General features: G+C 35.2%; 1 protein-coding gene across 1 annotated transcript in view; it reads left to right on the top strand.

Moving 5' to 3' along the window:
• Positions 1-10,960, top strand: part of EAF2 (ELL associated factor 2) — a 43,789-nt gene extending 32,829 nt beyond the window's left edge. Inside the window, exon 6 of the mRNA XM_081833112.1 lies at positions 10,541-10,960. Coding sequence (XP_081689238.1) covers positions 10,541-10,587 — 47 coding nt within the window. The 3' untranslated portion in view covers positions 10,588-10,960. The remainder of the gene's footprint in view (positions 1-10,540) is intronic.
• Positions 10,961-18,513: the final 7,553 nt, after the last annotated feature.

Genomic DNA, 18,513 nt, shown 5'->3' with positions numbered 1-18,513 from the left:
TCCGGGTGGGGCTCCCTGCTCAGTGGGGAGTCTGCTTCTCCCTCTGACCTTCCCCCCACTCCCACTGGTGCTCGCTCACTCTTGTGCATTTTCTCTCTCTCAAATAAATAAATAAAATCTTTAAAAAAAAAAAAAGACCAACCTCTAACAAGAACTGATGAAGAAAAAGAGAAAAGACAGAAACAATGTTAGGAATGAAAAAATGGATAAAATTATAGCTATAGTATGTTTTATTTTTTAAATTATACAAATTTTACAAACATTTCATCCCAGTAAATTTGGGATAGAAATGGATGATTTTTCTAGAAAAAGTGTCATCAAATATGATTCAAAGAGAAATGGAAAGCCTGAAGAAACCAGCAATAGTTAATGTCTCTTCCTCCTCCTCCCTAGATGCTGGAAAACTGAAGATTGTTTTACAGATGAATTTTAACAAATATTCAAGGAACAAATAATTCTTATCTTCTACAAACTGTTTCAGAGAATAGAAAAGCAGGGAAAGCAATCCAGTTCTTTTATAATTTTAGGATAATCTCAATATCAAAACCAAACAGGAACAAGACAAAAAACAATGTAGAATAATTTTATTTAAGAACCTAGTTACAGGGGTGCCCGGGTGGCTCAGTCAGTTAAGTGTTTGCCTTTGGCTCAGGTTGTGATCTTGAGGTCCCGGGATTGAGCCCCGGGTCAGGCTCCCTGCTCAGCGGGGAGTCTGCTTCTCCCTCTCCATCTGCCCTTCCCTCACCCCTACTCATGTGATCTCTCTCTCTCTCAAATAAATTAATAAAATCTTTAAAAAAAGAACATAGCTACAAAATTACTAAGGAAGATACTAGAAAATTGAATAACTCATGCACTTAAAACAAGCAAGCTAAGTCATGACCAAATAAGGGTCATCACAGAAATGTAAGAAATGTGGATCTGAAATGGTAGCAATATAATTCACCACATTAAGAGATTATAGGAATAAAGTCACATGATCATTTTTAGCAAATTTGATTTTGACAAAATATAGTATTTATTAATTTTAAAACTTTTACCAAAGGTCTAATATAAGGAAATTTCTTTAACTTCATAAAAGTTAATTACAAAAAACAAAACTATTGCCGACATGGTAATTTAGACTGTACAAGCATTCTCATTCAAATTAGGAAGAAGACAAGGAAGACTGGTATCATGATTTCTATTCAACATTGTACTGAATGTTCCAGCAAATGCAATAAAACAAGTAAAAGAAATGAGATAGAAGAATTGAAAACAAGAAAGAAAATGTAGTTGTCTACATAAAAAATTCAGGAACATCAACAAACTATAGAAATAATAAAATAATTGTGGATGCAAAAATTATATGCAAAAGTCAGTAGTGATTTGTTATACTAGTAGTAACCATTTGGGATTTCTCAAAAAAAAATAATGTATTTCTTTTTCTGATATATTTTATCCAAATCAAAGTTTCCTAATAAGAGGAAATAAACCCTCTTACTGTTACTACAATGATCTCATTTCTCAACCTTTTTTTTTTTTCGTTTCTCAACCTTATCAGACCCAATACCATCTTTTATAACAGATATTTTAAAGTCCCCTTTAACTATCTTGAGATGAATTTCATAACTTAATATCACCTAGGTACATACATCTTTGAAAATAACAAGGTAATAGTAAGACAAAATTAAAATAACTTTATAGTAAAGTAATACACATTCTACTTTGTAAAATGTTCAAGCATGGCTATACTAGAAGACAACAAAGTAGCCATATGTTTGCATGTACTTTTAAATAATAAATTTATTTATTTATTAAAAGATTGTTTTATTTGCATGTAGTTGACACACAATGTTACATTTCAACATAGTGATTCCACAAGTTTATGGAATATGCTGTGCTCACCTCAAGTTTAGCTACCATCTGTCACTATGCAATTATAATATCAATGACTATATTCCTTATGGTATGCCTTTTATTCCTGTGACTTATTCATTCCATAATTGGAAGCCTGTGTCTCCCACTCACCTGCACCCATTTTGCCTGTCCTTATTTCTCCTTCCTTCTGGCAACCCTCAGTTCTCTGGAGTTATAGGTCTGATTCTGCTTTTTGTTCATTTTTTTTTTAGATTCCACATATAAGTGAAATTTTATGGTATTTGTCTTTCTCAGTCTTCTTCCACTTAGCATAATAACTTCTAGGTCCATCCATGTCATCACAAATGTAATGATCTCATCCTTTTTATGGCTGCATAATATTCCATTGTGGATATATAACACATATTCTTTATCCTTCTGAGTCTTAGGTTGCTTCCATATCTGGGCTATTGTAAATAACGCTGCAATAAACATAGAGGTGCATATATCTTTTTGAAATAGGGTTTACATTTTCTTTGGGTAAATACCCAGTGTGGAATTATTGGATCATATAGTGTTTCTATTCTTAATTTTTTTGAGGAACCTCCATTTTGTTTTCCAGTGGATGCACCAATTTACATTCCCACCAACAGTGTATGAGGGTTACTTTTTCTCCTCATCCCCACCAACACTTGTTATTTATTGTCTTTTTGATTTTAGCCATTTTGACAAGTGTAAGGTGATACCTCATTTTGGTTTTGATTTGCATTTCCCTGATGATGAGCGATTTTGAGCATCTTTTCATGGGTCTGTTGGCTGTCTGTACGACTTATTTGGAAAACTGTCTGTTTGGATCTTCTACCCATTTTTTTTTTCTTTCAAGATTTTATTTAAATTCAAGTCAGTTCACATATAGTATAATATTAGCTTCAGGGATAGAATTTAGTTATCCATCAGTTGCATATAACACCCGGAGCTCATTACATCAAGTGCCCTACTTATTGCCCATCACCCAATTACCCCACCTCCCCTCCAGCAAACTTCAGTTTGTTCCCTATATATAAGAGTCTCTTATGGTTTGCCTCCCTCTCTGTCTTTATCTAACTTTATTTTTCCCTCTCTTCCCCATGTTCATCTGTTTTGTTTCTTAAATTCAACATATGAATGTAATCATATGGTATTTGTCTTTCTCTGACTGAATTATTTTGCTTAGCATAATACACTCTAGCTCCATCCAACTCATTGCAAATGGCAAGATTTCATTCTTTTTGGTGGCTGAATAATATCCATTGTGTATGTATACCACATCTTCTTTATCCACTCATCAGTTGATGGACATTGGGACTCTTTCCATGTTTTGACTATTGCGGATAGTTCTTTTATACACATTGGGGTGCATGTGCCCCTTTGAATCTTATTTTTGTATCCTTTGGATACATACCTAATAGTGCAAGAGCTGGGTTGTAGGGTAGTTCTATTTTTAACTTTTTGAGGAACCTCCATACTGTTTTCCAGAGTGGCTGCATCAGTTTGCATTCCCACCATCAATGTAAGAGGGTTCTCCTTTCTCCACATCCTCACCAACATCTGTTGTTTCCTGGCTTGTTAACTTTAGCCATTCTGGCTGGTGTGAGGTGGTATCTCATTGTGGTTTTGATTTGTATTTCCCTGATGATCAGTGTTGAGCATTTTTTCATCTGTCTTTTAGCCATTTATGTGTCTTCTTTGGAGAAATGTCTGTTCATGTCTTCTGCCCATTTCTTAACTGGATTTTTTTTCTATTTTTGGGGTGTTGAGTTTTATAAGTTCTTTATAGATTTTGGATATGAGCCCTTTATCCAATATGTCATTTGCAAATATCGTTTCCTATTCCATAGGCTGCCTTTTAGTTTTGTTGATTGTTTCCTTTGCTGTGCAGAAGCTTTTTATCTTGATGAGTCCTGGTAGTTCATTTTTGCTTTTGTTTCCCCTTGCCTCGGGACATGTGTCTAGTAAGAAGTTGCTGCAGCCAAGGTCAAAGAGGTTGCTGCCCATGTTCTTCTCTAGGATTTTGATGGATTCCTGTCTCACATTTAGGTCTTTAATTCCTTTAGAATTTATTTTTGTGTATGGTGCAAGAAAGTGGTCCAGTTTCATTCTTCTGCATGTGGCTGTCCAATTTTCCCAGCACTCCTTGAAGAGAATATCTTTTTTCCATTGGATATTCTTTCCTGCTCTGTCAAAAATTAGTTGACCATATAGTTGTGGGTCCATTTCTGGATTCTCTGCTCTGTTCCATTGATCTATATGTCTGTTTTTGTGCCAGTACCATACTGTTTTGATGATTACAGCTTTGTAATACAGCTTCAAGTCCAGAATTGTGGTGTCTCCCACTTTGCTCTTCTTTTTCTTCCTTTTTTTAAAATTTAAATTTGTTAGTTAACATATACTGCAATATTAGTTTCAGGAGTAGAATTCAGTGATTCATCACTTACATGTAACACTCAGTGCTCATCACAAGTGCCCTCTTTAATACCCATCACCTATCTAGCCCGTCCTCCACCCACCTCCCTCCATCAACCCTGTTTGTTCTCTGTCAAGAGTCACTTATGGCTTGTTTAAAGACAAATACCATATGATCTCACTCATATGTGGAATTTAAGAAAGAAAACAGATAAACATATGGGAAGGGGGAAAGGAAAAAAAGGAGAGAGGGAAACAAGCTCTTCTTTTTCAACATTACTTTAGCTATTCAGGGTCTTTTCTGGTTCCATGAAAATTTTATAATTGTCTGTTCTATCTCTGTGAAAAATGTTAGTGTTATTTTGATAGGGATTGCATTAAATGTGTAGATTGCTTTGGGAAGTATAGACATTTTAACAATATTTGTTCTTCCAATCCATGAGCGTGGAATATTTTTCCTTTTCTTTGTGTCTTCCTCAATTTCTTTCATAGATGTTCTGTAGTTTTCAGAGTGCAGATTTTTTACCTCTTTAGTTAGGTTTATTCCTAGGTATCTTACAGTTTTTGGTGCAATTGCAAATGGGATTGTTTCCTTGATTTCTCTTTCTACTGCTTCATTATTGGTGTATAGAAATGCAGCAGACTTCTGTGTGTTGATTTTATATCAACTTTGCTGAATTCCTATATTAGTTCTAGCAATTTTTTGGTGGAGTCTTTTGGGTTTTCTACATAGAGTATCATGTCGTTTGTGAAGAGTGGAAGTTTGACTTCTTCCTTGCTAATTCAGATGCCTTTTATTTCTTTTTGTTGTCTGACTGCTGAGGCCAGGACTTCTAGGACTATGTTGAACAACAGTGGTGAGAGTGGCCATCCCTGTCTTTTTCCTGACCTTAGGGGAAATGCTCTCAGTTTTTCCCCATTGAGCATGTTAATAGCCATGGGTCTTTCATATATGGCCTTTATGATGTTGAGGTATGTTCCTTCTATCCCTACTTTCTTCAGGGTTTTTTTTTTTTTAAAGATTTTATTTATTTATTTGTCAGAAAGAGAGAGCACAAGCAGGGGGAGAGGCAGGCAGAAGGAGAAGCTCCTTGCTCCTCAGCAAGGAGCCTAATGCAGAACTCGATCCCAGGACCCTGGGATCATGACCTGGGCCTAAGGCAGATGCTTAACCAACTGAGCCACCCAGGCATCCCTTCTTCAGGGTTTTTATCAAGAGAAGATGATGTATTTTGTCAAATGCTTTTTCTGCATCTATTGAGAGGGTCATATGGTTCTTATCCTTTCTTTTATTAATGTGATGTATCATGATGATTGATTTGCAGATATTGAACCACCCCTGCATCCCAGGAATAAATCCCACTTGGTCATGGTGAATAGTTCTTTTTTTTTTTTTTAAAGATTTTATATATTTATTTGACACAGAGAGAGAGACAGCGAGAGAGGGAACACAAGCAGGGGGAGTGGGAGAGGGAGAAGCAGGCGTCCCGCCAAGCAGGGAGCCCGATGCGGGGCTCCATCCCAGGACCCTGGGATCACGACCTGAGCCGAAGGCAGATGCTTAACAACTGAGCCACCCAGGCGCCCCGGTGAATAGTTCTTTTAATGTGCTGTTGGATTTGATTAGCTAGTAACATGTTGAGAATTTTTGCATCCATGTTTATCAGGGGTATTGGTCTGTAATTCTCCTTTGTAGTGGGGTCTTTTTCTGGTTTTGGAATCGAGGTAATGCTGGCCTCGTAGAATGAGTTTGGAAGTTTTCCTTCCATTTCTGTTTTTTGGAACAGTTTAAAAAGAATAAGTATTAATTCTTTAAATGTTTGGTAGAATTCCCCTGGGAAACCATCTGGCCCTGGACTCTTGTTTGTTGGGCGAATTGATTACTGATTCAATTTCTTAGCTGGTTATGGGCCTTTTCAAATTTTCTATTTCTTCCTGCTTCAGTTTTGGTAGTTTATATGTTTTTAGGAATTTATCCATTTCTTCCAGATTGCCTAATTCATTGGCATATGATTACTCATAATATTCTCTTAATAGTTGTTTGTATTTCTTCGGTGTTGATTGTGATCTCTCCTCTTTCATTCATGATTTTATTTATTTGGGTCATTTCTCTTTTCTTTTTGATAAGTCTGACTAGGAGGATATCAATTTTGTTAATTCTTTCAGAGAACCAGCTCCTACTCTCATTGACCTGTTCTACTGTATTTTTGGTTTCTATATCATTTATTTCTGCTCTATCTTTGTTATTTCTTTTCTCCTGCTGAATTTAGGCTTTATTTGCTGTTCTTTTTCCAGCTCCTTTAGGTGTAAGATTAGTTGTGTATTTGAGACTTTTCTTGCTTCTTGAGGAAGGCCTGTATTGCTATGTACTTCCTCCCTCTTAGGACCACCTTTGCTGCATCCCAAAGATTTTATACTGTCGTGTTTTCATTTTCATTTGCTTCCATGTATTTTTTAAAATTCTTATTTAATTTCTTAGTTAACCCATTCATTCTTTAATAGGGTTCTTTAACCTCCATGTATTTGTGGCCTTTCCAAATTTTTTCTTGTGGTTGACTTCAAGTTTCATAGCATTGTGATCTGAAAATTTGCATGGCATAATCTCAGTCTTCTTACACTGTTTGAGACCTGACTGGTGACCCACTATGTGATCTATTCTGGAGAATGTTCCACATGTACTTGAAAAGAATGTGTATTCTGCTGCTTTAGGATGAAATGCTCAGAATATAACTGTTAAGTCCATCTGGTTCAGTGTGTCATTCAAAGCCCTTCTTTCCTTCTTGATCTTCAGCTTACATGATCTGTCCATTGCTGTGAGTGGGATGTTAAAGTCCCTACTATTATTGTGTTATTATCAATGAGTTTAAGTTTGTTATTAATTGGTTTATATTTTTGGCTGCTCCCAAGTTAGGGGCATAAATATTTACAATTGTTAGATCTTCTTGTTGGATAGACCCCTTTATTATGATATAGTGCCCTTCTTCATCTCTTATTACAGTCTTTGGGTTAAAATCTAGTTTGTCTGATATAAGTATGGCTACTCCTGCTTTCTTTTGATGTCGATTAGCATGATAAATCATTCTCCATCCCCTCACTTTCAATCTGGAGGTTTCTTTGGGTCTAAAATGAGTCTCCTGTAAGCAGCATTATCGATGGGTCTTGTTTGTTTTTTGGATTTTTTTTTTTTTATCCATTCTGCTTCCCTGTTTCTTTTGTTTGGAGCATTTAGTCCATTTACATTCAGAGTAACTATTGAAAGATGAATTTAGTGCCATTGTATTACCTGTAAAGTTGCTGTTCCCGTAGATTGTCTCTGTTTCTTTCTAGTCTTTGTTGCTTCTGGTCTCACTCTCCTGCTCAAAGGGTCACCTTTCATATTTCTTGCAGAGCTGGTTTAGTGTTTACAAACTCTTTTAGTTTTTGCTTGTCTTGGAAACTCTTTATCTCTCCTATTCTGAATGACAGCCTTGCTGGATAAAGTATTCCCAGCTGCATATTTTCCCATTTAGTATGTTGAATATATCATGCCAGTCCTTTGTGGCACGTCTCTGTGGACAGGTCTGCTGCTAACCTTGTGTGTCTACCCTTGTAGGCTAAGGACTTTTTCTCCTGAGCTGCTTTCAGAATTTTCTCTTTATCTTTGTATTTTGCAGGTTTCACTATGATATGTTGTGGTGGTCACCTGTTTTTGTTGATTTCTGAGGGAAATTCTCTGTGCCTCTTGGACTAAAATGCCTGTTTCCTTCCCCCAGATTAGTTAAGTTCTCAGCTATAATTTGTTCAAATAAACCTCCTGCCCCTTTTTCCCATTCTTCTTTTTCTGGGACTCCTATGATACAGATATTTTTCACTTTATGGAATCACCGAGTTCCCTAGGTCTTCCTTCGTGATCTAATAGTTTTGTTTTCCTCTTTTTTTCAGCTTCATTATTTTCCTTAATTTTATCTTCTATATCACCTATTCATTCCTGTTTCTTCCATCTTCATTGTGATTATATCCAGCCTGTTCTGTATCTCAGTTATAGCATTTTTAATTTCAGCCCGACTAGTCTTAGGTCCTTTTATCTCTGCAGCAAGGGTCTCTTTGGTGTCTTCTATGCTTTTTTCAAGTCCAGCTAGTAATCTTATAACTGTTGATTTAAATTCTTGTTTAGACATATTGTTTATATCTGCTTAGAGCAAGTCCCTGGCTGTGATATCTTCCTGACCTTTCTTTCGGGAAGAATTCCTCCATCTTGTCATTTTGGCTAAGTTTCTGTCTTTTGTGTGTTATGAAAGCTTGTTATGTTTCCTGCACCTGAGAGTAATGCTATATTAAAAAAGAGTCGTACATTGTCCAAGGCCTGGCACTTCAAGAAGTGTTTCTAGTGTATGCTGTGTGCACTCTGCTGTTGCATTTTGGCTGCTCTTTCCCTCAGGTCAGTCCTGAGCATGGTAATACTGTGCATATAACCTGTACAACATGAAGTCTATTAACAAAAGTGGAACTTGGGACATTTGGATTTGACCTAAGAAACTTATTATGGGCATCATATCAAGTTGAACATTCTTATGCCATAGAATAGTTGTGTAATAAGTGGAAACTTAATCCTTGAAAAGTATCAAATGGTCATGGGAACCAGATACACAAAAGAAGCTTTAGCAGATTTATTTATCAAATAATGTAATAGTTCTGGAGTTCATGCAGTGGAGTGAGCTCTCTTACAACAACTTATTTATGGCCTAGAAACTTAGCTTCAAATTATGCCAGCTTTTTGTTGATTTTGGAGTAGTTTAAAAATATGAGAATGTTTTTAGCCATTGTAATTTACTACTCAAATGATATTATCCAATCCCATATCTTCAAATAAATCCCTGCAGTTGGTGACTCCCAAATCTTTATTTCCAGGAGTAACCTCTACCTGGAGCTCCAGACTTATATATCCAATTGCCTATAACATATTTACTTGAATATTTACTGTGTATCTCAAATGTGTCATGTTGAAAATTGAACTTGTGATTTTTCTCACACAATCTTGTTCCCCTGGCATTTCTTATCTCAGTAAATGATACCACCATCCAGTTGTTTAGATCAGAAACACTGGGGCTCTTTCTTCACTTTTCTTTCTCTCAAGCCCTATATTCAGTACTTTTGATAGTCCTGTAAGTTCTTTCTTTATATTATAAACCCGACTGCTTAGCACCACCTCCACCTGAGCCACCTGAGTCAAAGCCTATATTATTTCTTATGTGAGAAACTGCAATACAATTATAGTATATTATAGTATATATATACCATTATAACATATTCATGTTAAACAACATTTCAAGTCAGTTGCTTGCTTAAAATTTTCTGATGAATTCCCATTACATTTCAAACAAAATCCAAAGTTTTTATCATAACCTAGAAACCAGTCTTCTGGATATCTGGATATCTTTCTGACCTCATTTCCTATCATTTCTTCCTCATTTATTCCACTCCGGCTGCAGGGCCTTCTCGCAGTCAGAGAACATAGCAAGCACGCTTCTGCCTTCGGGCATTTGTATTTGCTGTTCTCTGAGCCTGGACAGTATCTGCCCCCCATCCACATTGTTATGACTTTCTCTCTACAGTTGGATCTCTGTTCAAATGTCACCCTTCAAGGAGGCCTTATCAACTATCCTATCTAAAATAGCACCTCTCACCACTCTTCTCATACCCATCTTCATTTTTCATAGTATTTATTCCTACTTGGCATCATCTTATATATTTGTTTGTTTACTGCCTGTTTTCCCCACTGGAATGTAAGTTCCATTGCTGTAAGCACATCATTGAATTACAAACAGAACCAAGGATGAGTTACTCTTAACATACACTATTTAATATTTTGACTGAATTTTATGTACAAAATTGCATAACATTCCACTCTTCAAAATGGTTTAGGCTGATCTTCTAAACCACATTTTTTCTCATTACCTGATGTAATTAAATCAGTGGGAGTAACAGAAGAGGTGGTGTTGGTATGTGAAAGAAGACTAAAAAAGATGCCAGGTGATACCAAAACTATGCTGAAGATTGATGGTGTATGTTTTCTTTACAAGCAGTATTAATTTTGGGAATTACCAACGATGTGACTAAATTATAGGATAAGCAATCTAATTATTAATGACAAAATGCTGGCTAAACAGGATCACCCATGGTGTCATATTTCACATGATATTTATGTTATCCAAAAGTAAATATATTGAATATGAAAATATTAAATACTTAATTACTACACTTTTGCTATTTTTTATTCTAGGAAATGATTTGCAGCTGAGTGAATCAGGAAGTGACAGTGATGATTGAAGAAACATTCAGCTATAAATATAAAATTTGTAAGACGTGATAATTTATTTTATATTAACAATAAAGATTCCTAATACTGAAGAAAATGTATCTTAACTTTTGATGATAAAAGAAATTAAATTTGGTTCAGAATTTTCATTTGATGTTATATTTTTGACCTTTTTAAAGTATGAGCATTTTCATGTGCTTTCCATTTATTAGGTTTTACAGATGAGAAAACAGACGTTAGGTAACTTGCCCACATGTTATTAGTTAACAAGTAGCAGATCAGGTGTTCTAGAGTTCAAGTTCAATGCTCTGCTTTAAAACACTGCTGTCTCCCAATTGTGAAATGTCAAAGCAATTGATTTATAATAAATGCCCATGGTTTTAATTATATCTCTGAGCCTTTTATATCTGATAGTCCTTAAGTTTTGGTTGAGAATACTTTAATTCTTGACAAAATTAAGCTATAATTTAGGGTAAAAGTAAAGCTAGATAATCATTTTAATGAAAAAAACTGTTCTTGTATCTCATATTTTTTGTCATTTTAAAATTTTGCTTTTAAAAAAATAAACAATTGTGTTAAGTAGATAAATAATTAATATTTACATCTATAGTATTTTTGAACTTGGAGAAAATGATAAAGATTAGATTATAGTTGAGAGACACTGACCAGCAGCAAGTTCTTTTTTTCTTTTTTAAATTCTTTTTCTTTTTTTAATTAAACTTCACTTTTTAGAGCAGTTTTCAATTCATAGCAAAACTGAGCAGAAAGTACAGAGAATCCTCATATATTCCCTGTTCCCCTCCACACACAACCTCATCCACTATAAACATCTGCACCAGAGTGGTACATTTTTACAATTGATGAATCTTACATTGACACATCATCACCTAAAGTCTATATTTGCTTTAGAGTTCGCTCTTTGTATTGTACAATTTGTGGGTTTTGACAAATTTATAATGATATGTATCCACCATTGTAGTATCATACGGAATAGTTTCACTACCCTGAAAATCCCGTACTCTGCCTATTCATTTATTCCTTCTCCCACCCCCAAATGCTGGCAGCCCACTGATCTTTTACTGTCTCCTTAGTTTTGCCTTTTACAGCATGTCATATAGTTAGAATCATACAGTATGCTGCCTTTTCAGACTGGCTTCTTTCACTTAAGCACTTAAGCTTCCTCCATGTCTTTTTCATGGCTTGATAGCTCATTCCTTTTTGTCACTGAATAACATTACATTGTCTGGATGTACCAAAGTTTACTTATTCTCTAACCTACTGAAAGAATTTTGGTTGCTTCCAAGTTTTGGCAGTTGAAGTTGAATAAAAAAGTTTGTCATAATTGACTTTTACCATAGGAATTTCTGTAGTTTGGGTTTTTTTTTTTAATCTTTAAATTTTTGTTTTAATCTCTCTTACTTTCTTCTCTCTCTCTCTCCCTGCCTCTCTCTGGCCTACCTTCAGCTAATCTGTTTTTATCTTCATTTTTATATCTGTTTTATTCATCAATAGTTATCTGAGAACCACAGCTGTGTCATTTATTACTTAACTAAAACAAGCTCAAATATTTAAAGTAGCTAGTAAAACATGCTTATCATTTTAACATAGTAATACAAATTATAATGGTTTTTATTGAAACTTATTATGCTAAGATTTCTTTGATTAGTGATTACTGTACCAGAAATGAGTACATGGTGGTCTGAGCTGAAAATGCCAGCTACATAACAGTATGTTCTCAAACTATACCTCTTGCAGTCAAAACAGCTCATCCTTTCTCCCTCTTATTATTTCCCCCATAAATGAAACACGTTCTTAAAGATACGTTCTTTTTTATGGTCTGAATACCTAGAGTATCATTCTCTATACCCTTTAAGGATGAATATAAGTGGTTTAGAGAGGAATGAAATAATATCTCCCATGCCTCTCTATCTCCTCATTTGATGTTTTTTCAGACACTAAAATACAGGGAGCTATGGATGAGACAGATTACCAGATATGAGGTTCTCTGCCAGGATCATTTGATGATCCTGACGTGATGCCAAGCAAATATCTCTTTCCCCATCTTTATTGAAATGTAATTGACATATAACATTGTATAAATTTAAGATGTACAGTGTGATGATTTGATACACATATATATTATGAAATGATTATTATAATAAGGTTATTTGACATAAGCACAATATCATTTTACTTTACCTGTTCTGAATGGTTTGATGAAAATGATGATGATATATGCTTGCAAGTAGGAAAAGTAAGTTGGCTACAAAGGAACAAAAATCAATGGGTTTGAACCATTCCATAACACTACACTAAAGCACTATAGTTAGGAAAGCTGCATCTGCACAAGGATATGAGTGTGACCTATGGTGTATACATTAAATGTTATCCATAGTTTGGTAAGAAGACATTCTTAGATGTGTCAGAATTCAGGAATTATATCCTTCACGTATCATTCCTATAATAATTACTTTAGTAATTTCCAATTTATTAAGAGATGAGTCAAAATTAAGAACTCAAGAATGGAAAAAAATACCATAAAAATGTATTCTAAAAAGGTTGATATCTCTCCTACCCTGCCTTCATGAAGGAGACTCATTCAATTTGTAGGAGTAGGTGACATTCATGCCCTGCAACATTTTACATGGAAGTGACCTCTCAGATGCTGGCCAGTGGAGAAGAGCCAAGAGCTTAGCCCTAGTAGCCTGAGGTTACAATCCTTGCTGGGGAGAGGACATTCTTTTTTTTTTTTAAAGATTTTATTTATTTATTTGACAGAGAGAGACACAGCGAGAGAGGGAACACAAGCAGGGGGAGTGGGAGAGGAAGAAGCAGGCTTCCCACGGAGCAGGGATCCCGATGTGGGGCTCGATCCCAGGACCCTGGGATCATGACCTGAGCCGAAGGCAGACGCTTAACGACTGAGCCACCCAGGCGCCCGGGGAGAGGACATTCTAGCTGAGGCTATGCACATGCACAGCAGGGACCAGAGATGCCCCAAGCTATTCATACACTCCTGACTAACCCTGGGGCTATGTGCTTGTGCACAGAACACTGAAAAAGGGCCTGACAAAAAGTAAAATCTCAGAAGACTTGAAAACAGCCTGAACTTTGAACGCACTCCCCTACACACAGTTCCATCAGCAAAGGACAAAGCCTTAGTGGTTCAAGGTGTTTAACCATGTCCTCTGCCCAGTCTTTGACTGCTCCAAGTAATACATACTGCTTCACTTCCACTTCTAAATCTCACTCAAGTTTTTCTGGCCTAGACCCATCCAGGGAAGATGATTCTTGGAAACAGTTCCTAGCTTAAACCAAGTTGACAATAAACCCTAAAACTGGAAACAACCCAAATGTCCATCAACAAAAGAATGGGGATATAAATTGTGTCATATTTGCATAGTGAATTCTACTGAACAACAGGAAAAAGAAATCTTGTTACAGACAACAAAATAGGTGAGTCTTACAGATGTAGTGTTGAGCAAAAAAAGATCAAACACAAAGAATACAAACAGTATTATTCCATTTATATAAAATTCAAAACAAACAAAACAAATCTATGGTGATAGAAGTCAGAAAAGTGATTACCTTGGGGGAGGACACTTTGGGAGACAGAAGGGAAGCAGCAAGTATTATTCTCTAAAGGACTTTCAGCACTGAAGTGCTAGAAATACATATATATTTTTTATCTTATCTGGGTGATGGTTGTGTGTTACACAAATATTAAAAAATGGAGTTTTACACTTAAGATTTATGCATTTTAAATTATATTTAATTTTAAAAGTCCAACTACAAGGTCAATAGAAAAAAATATTTGCAGTGCAGACAATGACAGCATTAATAGCAATAATATAGATTTTGTAAACTTACAAGAAGGAAAGAAACAACTCACTAAGAAAATGAGTAAAGGAAATGAATAGGCAGTTCTAAAAATTATAAAAACATACTTTTGTCTTAGCAATCTCACTTCTAGATATTTATTCTTCAGACATATTTGACTTATATACAAGGTTATTATGACAGTATCATTTAAATAGGAAACTAAACAACCTGGACATGCATCTTCTTGTTACTGATTTTTTGGAGTTATTTATATAGTCTGGACACAAACCCTTTGACAGATATATGTAATATGAATATTTTCTCCCACTCTGTGAGTTGTCTTTTCACTCTTAACATGTGTTTTGGTAAATGAAAGTTTTTAATTTTATAATATTATAAATTTATAATAGTTTTATAATATTACAAAATTAACAATAATTTTATAATCCAAATATCCAATATAGTCCAAAATATCAATTGTTTTTCTTTTATGGTAACCATATTTTTTGTCTTATTTGAGAAATCTTGGCATACTCCACAGAGAACATAAAGATGTTTTCCTCTAAAAGCTTTATTTTTTAAAAAACAGATCCACAATCTATATAGAATTGTTTTTTACATATGGTGTAAGATAAGGGCTAAAATTATTTTTTCCCGTGTGGATATCTAGATGGTGTTTATTTATAGAAAACACCATCATTTCTCCCACAGCACTGCAGTGTCAACTTTGTCATTAATGATGCCTTAGCATCTGTGTATGTCTTCTGAAGTCCGTTTTGTTCCATTTGTTGCCTTACTGTTGTGTTGATTCCACTCTGTTATAATTAAAATAGTTTTATAATAGGTCTTATATTGGGTAGTACAAGTCCTCTTGTTCTTCAAGACTGCCTTTGCTATTCTTGGCTTATTGCATCCCCATATGAATTTTAAAAATCAACTTGTCATTTTCTACACTCACAAAACCTGTTGGGATTTTGTATTGAAACAGGTTGATTTGGAATATTGACATTTTTACAATATGAAATTTCTAAATCATGAGCATGGTATGTTTCTTCACTTATTTAGATCTTCTTTAATTTCTTTCAATAATATTTTATAGTGTTGAACGTTGAGGTCTTGGACATCTTTTATTAGATTTATGCCTAGGTATTTTTATGCAATTATAGCTGGTATCACTTTTAAAATTCCCTTTTCTATTTGTTTTTGCGGATATCTAAGTACAATTTATTTTTGTGTGCTGATTCTTTTTTTTTTAAAGATTTTATTTATTTATTTGAGAGAGAGCACAAGCGGGTGGAGGGGCAGAGGGAGAGGGAGAAGCAGGCTCCCCACTGAGCAGGGAGGCCAATGCGGGGCTCAATTCCACAAACCTGGGATCATGACCTGAGCCAAAGGCAGTTGCTTAACTGACTGAGCCACCCAGGTGCCCCTTGTGTGCTGATTCTATATTCATACACCTTGTTAAACATGTTTTCTTTTAATTTCTTATTTCTCTTCTCTCTGAGTATATTAGTATCTATCATTTTAGAGCTTCAGTCTCCTTTCTGAATATGTGTAAAATATCACCCTGCTGATATACTCACTGAAGCCATAAATATTTTTTACTCTTATCACTTATATTTTAGATTCTTCCACTTTCATTACCTCTTTTGTCTCCAAACAGTTTGTGCTCATTTCTATCCAGGAGTTGCTCTTCTCTTTTATTTCTTCCCTTTTATTCTTCTGTCTGATTTCAACTTAGCAAAAATGATAGGGTGTAAGAGACATCTTGATATATGATAGAAAGAGCTCTAGAGTAGGCCATGGGAGGCTAGAGTTCTAGTCCTTGCCTGTCCCTTCTGAGCTTTGAGCTCTCCTGTAATATGTTCTGTAAGCTAGACTAGGAGAGGGATTTCAAATCAGTGTTTCCTAAATTCCTGTCATAAGAATCACTAGAGGTGCTTCTTAAAAACAGAGGTTCTTGCATCCCTACTTAAATCCATTGAATAAGTATTTTCAAGAAAAGGCCTGCAAATCTGTGTGTGTGTATATGTGTTTGTGTACATATGCATACATACATAGATACATACATACATATATATATATGAATTGTTCTGGAATAAATATTATATATATGAATGAATAAAAATATATGTGAATGAATTACCCTACATCACTCTCAGCATCAGGGAATTTTAGTTTATATAGGACAAGATTAAGATTCCTTCCATCTCTGATATTATTTGATTCTATGAAAGCTGCCATTATATTGCCATAATCAAAAGAAGAATTATATCTAAAAGAGTATCAGAGAACCAATGCCAATACTCTAAAGTTTGGTGTTTGGGGTACCTTTGAGTACAAATGAAGGTACATTGCATCTCGGGTGCATTGTATCTATAGGTGCTCTGCCAAGTCAAATGCTATTCTAGAGGTATAAGCCAGAGCAGGGGGAGCCGTTGATATAATTAGATCTTCAAGGCATCTCAAGGTTAACTTGACCAGTAAATCATGACTATTTATTTATTTTTCATTTAAAGTTATAACCACACTAAGTCAGAAGGAATAATACCTTTTGAAAGAAGAACTACAGCTTAATCATTAATGCCACAGTCAGAAATGAAGCTGGACTCTTCTTTGGTTAAAGGTTGGTGGGAGAGAGAGGCGATGGGGAGTGAGAAGACATGGTCAAAGTCTGAAGTAAAGTTTGTTCTGGCCTTATTCATCAACAAGTTGCTCAAATAGGCAATTTAAGAATTTTTCCAGGCATAAATTTATACGTTCTCTCTCATAGTCTCAAATAAAATAATTAATTCTCCTGTTTTCTGATCTCCTTGTTGGTTTAACACTCATTTTCCTTACAGCTCTCTGGCCTTTCTTTTCCCTTTTATTTTCACTGACAACTGGAAAGGCATCACACTCTTTTGTTCTTCTTTTATTTACCCCATCAATTTACTGTATTAAATGCATCTATCATCATTATACCTGTTCTTGTTCCTCCTCTGATAAGGGCTAAATATTATATTCTGGAGACATTTGGGAGTTCAACTACTAAGTATTAAGGAAAATTATGTTTGCAATAGTACCTAGATAGTAACTAGTTCATGGGGCACCTGGGTGGCTCAGTTGGTTAAGGATCCAACTCTTGATTTTGGCACAGGTCATGATCTCAGGGTCATGGGATCAAGCCCCGCATAGGGCTCCATGCTCAGCATGGAGTCTTCTTGAGATTCTCTCTCCATCTGCCCCTCCCCCCACTCATGGGCATGTGCGCACGCTCTCTCTCTTTGAAAATAAATTAAATATTTTTCTAAAAAAGAAACTAGGTCATAATTTTTGCTCAAATTGAATTTTATTTATTAATGAAATGATGGACTCATCTTGAAGTGATGAAAACACAAGGAATGAATTTAGCAAAGAAGAATGATTCCCAAATGTACATCACCAAAACTTTTCTCTCATTTTCTTTAGCTCCACCTCTTTAACTGTTTGTAGGATATTTCTAGTTGAACTTTATCATGTTGAAAACCCAAATCAACATCTTTTTCTATCTTTGCAAATTCAATTTTGTGATGACTTTCTCTCTTCAATGCCTTTCAATTCCCCTATATTCCTACATTTCCATTTCCATACCCTCCATTCCTGAATAATGACCATAGGCAAATCTGATACAAATCTCCCATCGATCATGGCAGTTAAAAGTCCAGACCTGCTACTTGCTGGCCACATGACTTGGACAAATTACTCAACCTCTTAGGATATTAGTTCCTATAAAATGGGGATTGTGCTAAGAATTAGAATATAGATAGATAGATATGATATATATAATATATATGTAAAACATATATATTATTGTTGGCCATAATAGATGTTCAATAAATGGTAGCTCCTGTGACCCTGAAATCAGTTTTTTTTTCTGAAATCAGTTTTTAAATCTATACTTGAGGCATTGTATTCTTAGCTATTTTGTACTCTTTTGCAGTTCTCTAGCATTGTCTTGCCCCATCTTGTGATGTGTTACTCTTACTTCCTCATGCTCAACCTTTTACTTAATCATTATTTTGACTAGTCTCTGAGACCCAACCCTTTTTTTTCCTATAGCTTTGTGCTTTGCTTTGGGCGAGGCAGCTGCTAAA

This window comes from Leptonychotes weddellii, chromosome 1, assembly GCF_054177405.1.
Source record: "Leptonychotes weddellii isolate Sample4059 chromosome 1, ASM5417740v2, whole genome shotgun sequence".
Lineage (NCBI taxonomy): Eukaryota > Metazoa > Chordata > Mammalia > Carnivora > Phocidae > Leptonychotes > Leptonychotes weddellii.
This window is presented reverse-complemented; position numbering and strand designations above follow the sequence as displayed.